Source organism: Phallusia mammillata, chromosome 1 (genome assembly GCF_965637545.1).
Source record: "Phallusia mammillata chromosome 1, kaPhaMamm4.hap1.1, whole genome shotgun sequence".
Classification (NCBI taxonomy): Eukaryota; Metazoa; Chordata; class Ascidiacea; order Phlebobranchia; family Ascidiidae; genus Phallusia; species Phallusia mammillata.
The window spans coordinates 31677991-31681546 of NC_137252.1; the positions used below are offsets into that span (position 1 = coordinate 31677991).

Sequence of the window (3556 nt, forward strand, 5' to 3'; positions counted from 1 at the left end):
GATATCTTATTCACAAAGACATTGAATACAAACGCATTGATAAAAACGGAACTTTCCAACGTCACTTAGTCTTAGTGTTGCCCTGCGGTTGTTTCCAACGCTATATTTGTCTCTTTTGACCGCAGAAGCGCGTTTAGCCTTCAGTCTTTAAGATTGGTTCCTGGTTAAACTTTGTTAAGCTTGGAAAAAATGATCGCAAGTTTATGCAGTCATGGAACGTTTTGTTGACTCTTTCCGGGTCTAGTATTCTTTTTTGGCTGACTTAACTTTCTTAACGACAGTGTATGCTATAACAACTGAAATTTATGGTGAAATTCAGTGTTGTGTTGATAAACTAAGAAATCTTAGTAAGAATTGTATCGAATTTTGAAAAAAACGTCAAAACAAATGCAGTGTTATTCTGGATCGTTGACCCACACATTATTGGTCTATTTAAAGTTGGGTATTATTTAGTATTATTTGTTTTTCGCAATGACGTAAACGGCTGTTGAGTTCTTTATGTTCTCAGTAATTTGACTCAAACATCACGTTTCTGCTGACAGCATTTTCACACGTCACGTGGTTTCTATTTCCGCTACGTCACAGAATTACTTGGCGCAGTGATTTTGAGTTTAGGACAGTCATTGTATTGTTTCTGGAGATTTTGGAAAGTCTGTGAACTATGAAGAACTTTCTATGTATTGCATTGGCCTGCGCCGTTATCGCACTTGTAAAAGGTAAGTTACTGTTACAGTATGATAACTATTTTTCATCTTTTCTTGCATATGAAAATTTAAAAAAGTAATGTGCTTTTATAAGAATTCTTTCATTTTTGCGCAATGCTATATCTTAACCCTTGAATAATAGGATTGTGCCAACATCTTGACCAGTACTGTAGTAAGACGTAGTAAGTATTTCAATCGTTCTATTTAGACATAAACCTTATGTTGTAGGTGATTGTACTGACGAGTACTGTTCATCCTATTGCTGCACTGACAGCTATGGCTATTCCTACTGCTGCGATTCCTATTCAAACAATTTGGGGTAAGTTAAAATGTTCACAGACCAGTTAGTTTGACCAACTCAAAGTGCGAAATATCCATAGAATCTATTTTTGTCGGTTTAAGGTCGCAAATGATTTTGATTAATAACAAGTAATAAGTAATTGGTCTGTCAACATTTGAATTTGATTTTTGATTAATAATATAAGCCTTAAAGGTTGTGAAAACGTTTGGATGTTCGGTTTTTACTCTGTCAGTTTCTTTATCATGTGAAACAGTCGACAACGTATTTAACATGTTTTTGATGATCTGCATTAGACTTGAAGATGCCCTAAAATAGGTCTTTTCGTCACAAAATATTACCTTTTGTGAACACACTTTAAAAATTTTGTACAGACTTGGCGGGGTGATTGGTATCTCATTGGGTCTAACCGCGTTCGTTGCATTCTTGATCGCGGTATGTGTGTGCTTGAAACGGAAACGTAGATTTGCTGGAAGAGTTGTTAACACTGCACCAATGACTGGAACGACTGTGATACAATGTAAGTCAATAGTTTATTCACCGGGATTTAAATTACCACCCAAGAATGTTGACTTGTTTTGGGGTTAAATTTATCTAAGCAATATTTTTTTGTGACAAAAACATTCCCAAAATTTCGCTTTGGCTGTGCGATTAGTGTGTTAGAATGTTCGAGATAGGTTAATTTATTTTTGAAACATTTCGAAGGACATACCAAAAAAAAGTTGACAACTTAAAGATAAGTATTTAATATAAATCCCAATATTTGTGATAAATTTCCATTGCTATAGTTTCACTTTAATGCAACTCGATAGCTTGATACAAAACATTTTCGAGCTCAAATTTGTTGAATTGCGCTCATTAAACACATTAAGACATTGATCCTCAATATTTTGAACTACATGTTTATGTATATCGCCTTAACAGCATCGTCAGTATCATAAGCAAGTCAAGTCAAATTTATTTGCCTTGTCATGTACTTTATTCTATTGTCATTGTTAAACGGTTTTGTGAAATTGCAAGGACACCGAAAAAAACATTGGTTATCGTTTAACATTAGTCAAGTTTCCTGTTATTTGAATGATGCTGAAATCAACGAGATAGGTGATTCTATTTTTTTAGTTCAAAGTACAAATTTTTAAGTGCTGGATAATTCCATTTTTAGAAATAAGTTGAGTAGGATCCAAAAAAATAGCTTCAACTTCAACGCCACGATCCAATATTAATCCGGAACGAACGTCACGTGCCTCTTGCGTAACGTTTAAATCGGAAATACCCTGTCGCTATTCGTAACAATGTGAAACTAATCAGCATACAAAAGTCGTGCCGACGTAGCCTACCAAACGATTGATTGATTACAATTAAAACATTGAAGCTTGGTTTACTATGGTCTGGTTTGACAGGAACATACAACTAGTTACTTATCAAAATTTGTTTCGGAGATCATAGTTTCCTAAAAGTGCTATAAATTCTTCCTTTTCTTGACCTCTTGGCATTCAAAAACAGATTTGTTGGGAGTGTCAAACTGTGTTTTTGTTTGAAATTAATTTCCAGAAAAAAAGTCCTCTATATTCCTATTTGTATCGGTTATATGCACCACAAGCATGTAACACAAATAATAAGTTTTCTAGCAACAAGTTTTGTCAAGTCGTAATTTCTACCCTGCACAATGCCGATATTATACATTTATATTCTGATTTATTTTTCTTGTTTTTTGATTTTTTAGCCCATGCTACGGTCCCGTACAATCAGTTCCAGAATCCAATCCAAGTGGCCCCTCCAAACACCAACGTCCAAGCAAATCCACCACCATACACAACCAATGCTGCTCCTACTGCAGTAGTATCATACTAAACCGACGACTGTTTGTACATACTATTTTCTGAGTACATGTGAAAAAATTGTCTGCTCTTTTGTATATTCAGCCTAATTTGACTGTATCTTTGTATAGGCTGTGTATTACTGTAGCTTTGTGAACTGGTTATGGGACAACCTTACCTACTGTCATGCAAATTGTAAAACGATTTGTTATTTTTTAATTCCATGTGAAAGTTCAGCAAATCATACTGTTCAGGTTGGAAAAAAGCATATATCGTCAGCACTTTACATCACACTAAATTAAATAATACATTGTGTAATAAAACAAAAGAAAAAACACAAGCGGTTGACTTCTCGCAACCCATTTTGTTATTTATCCAGCAGTTTGGTCTTAATAGGGTTGCGATAGCACAAGAGCAGCATAATAAACTGTTGCTTGGTAATCGGAATATGTGCTTGTTTTAAGGTTTATATTAAATGTAACAAATAAACATCCAATTCGAACGCCAGCATGTCCGATTGATTGCAATTGCAAGTTTGTGTAGTAATCCGGTTTCGACTTCATATAAGCAAGAAACTTAAAGCGAAATGCCTAGCCCTAATATAATAAGACCCGAAGAAAAGTCCACTACCTTTACATTAGGATTAGTGGTAATTAAGTGTTATTTATTTATTTTCCCTAACTTGGTTAAAGGTGAAACAAAGAACTGAAAAATCCAATCTTATGAAGCAATCTGTT

The 3556-nt window shown here is 34.6% G+C and overlaps 1 protein-coding gene across 1 annotated transcript; it reads left to right on the forward strand.

Annotated features, from left to right (window-relative positions):
• The first annotated feature begins 626 nt into the window (after window positions 1-626).
• On the forward strand, window positions 627-3259 carry LOC145206993 (uncharacterized). Its single transcript, XM_080078559.1, has 4 exons — window positions 627-716; window positions 933-1023; window positions 1377-1522; window positions 2726-3259. Exons 1-4 carry the CDS (start codon window positions 662-664, stop codon window positions 2851-2853), a joined length of 420 nt encoding a protein of 139 aa, XP_079934685.1. The 5' UTR covers window positions 627-661; the 3' UTR covers window positions 2854-3259.
• Window positions 3260-3556: the final 297 nt, after the last annotated feature.

Excerpts from the sequence above, each read along its gene's own strand:
- LOC145206993 (XM_080078559.1), top strand. The coding sequence starts at position 662 with ATGAAGAACTTTCTATGTATTGCATTGGCCTGCGCCGTTATCGCACTT. Across the intron at positions 717-932 it reads CGTTATCGCACTTGTAAAAG|GTGATTGTACTGACGAGTAC; the intron begins GTAAGTTACTGT and ends CTTATGTTGTAG. Across the intron at positions 1,523-2,725 it reads TGGAACGACTGTGATACAAT|CCCATGCTACGGTCCCGTAC; the intron begins GTAAGTCAATAG and ends TTGATTTTTTAG.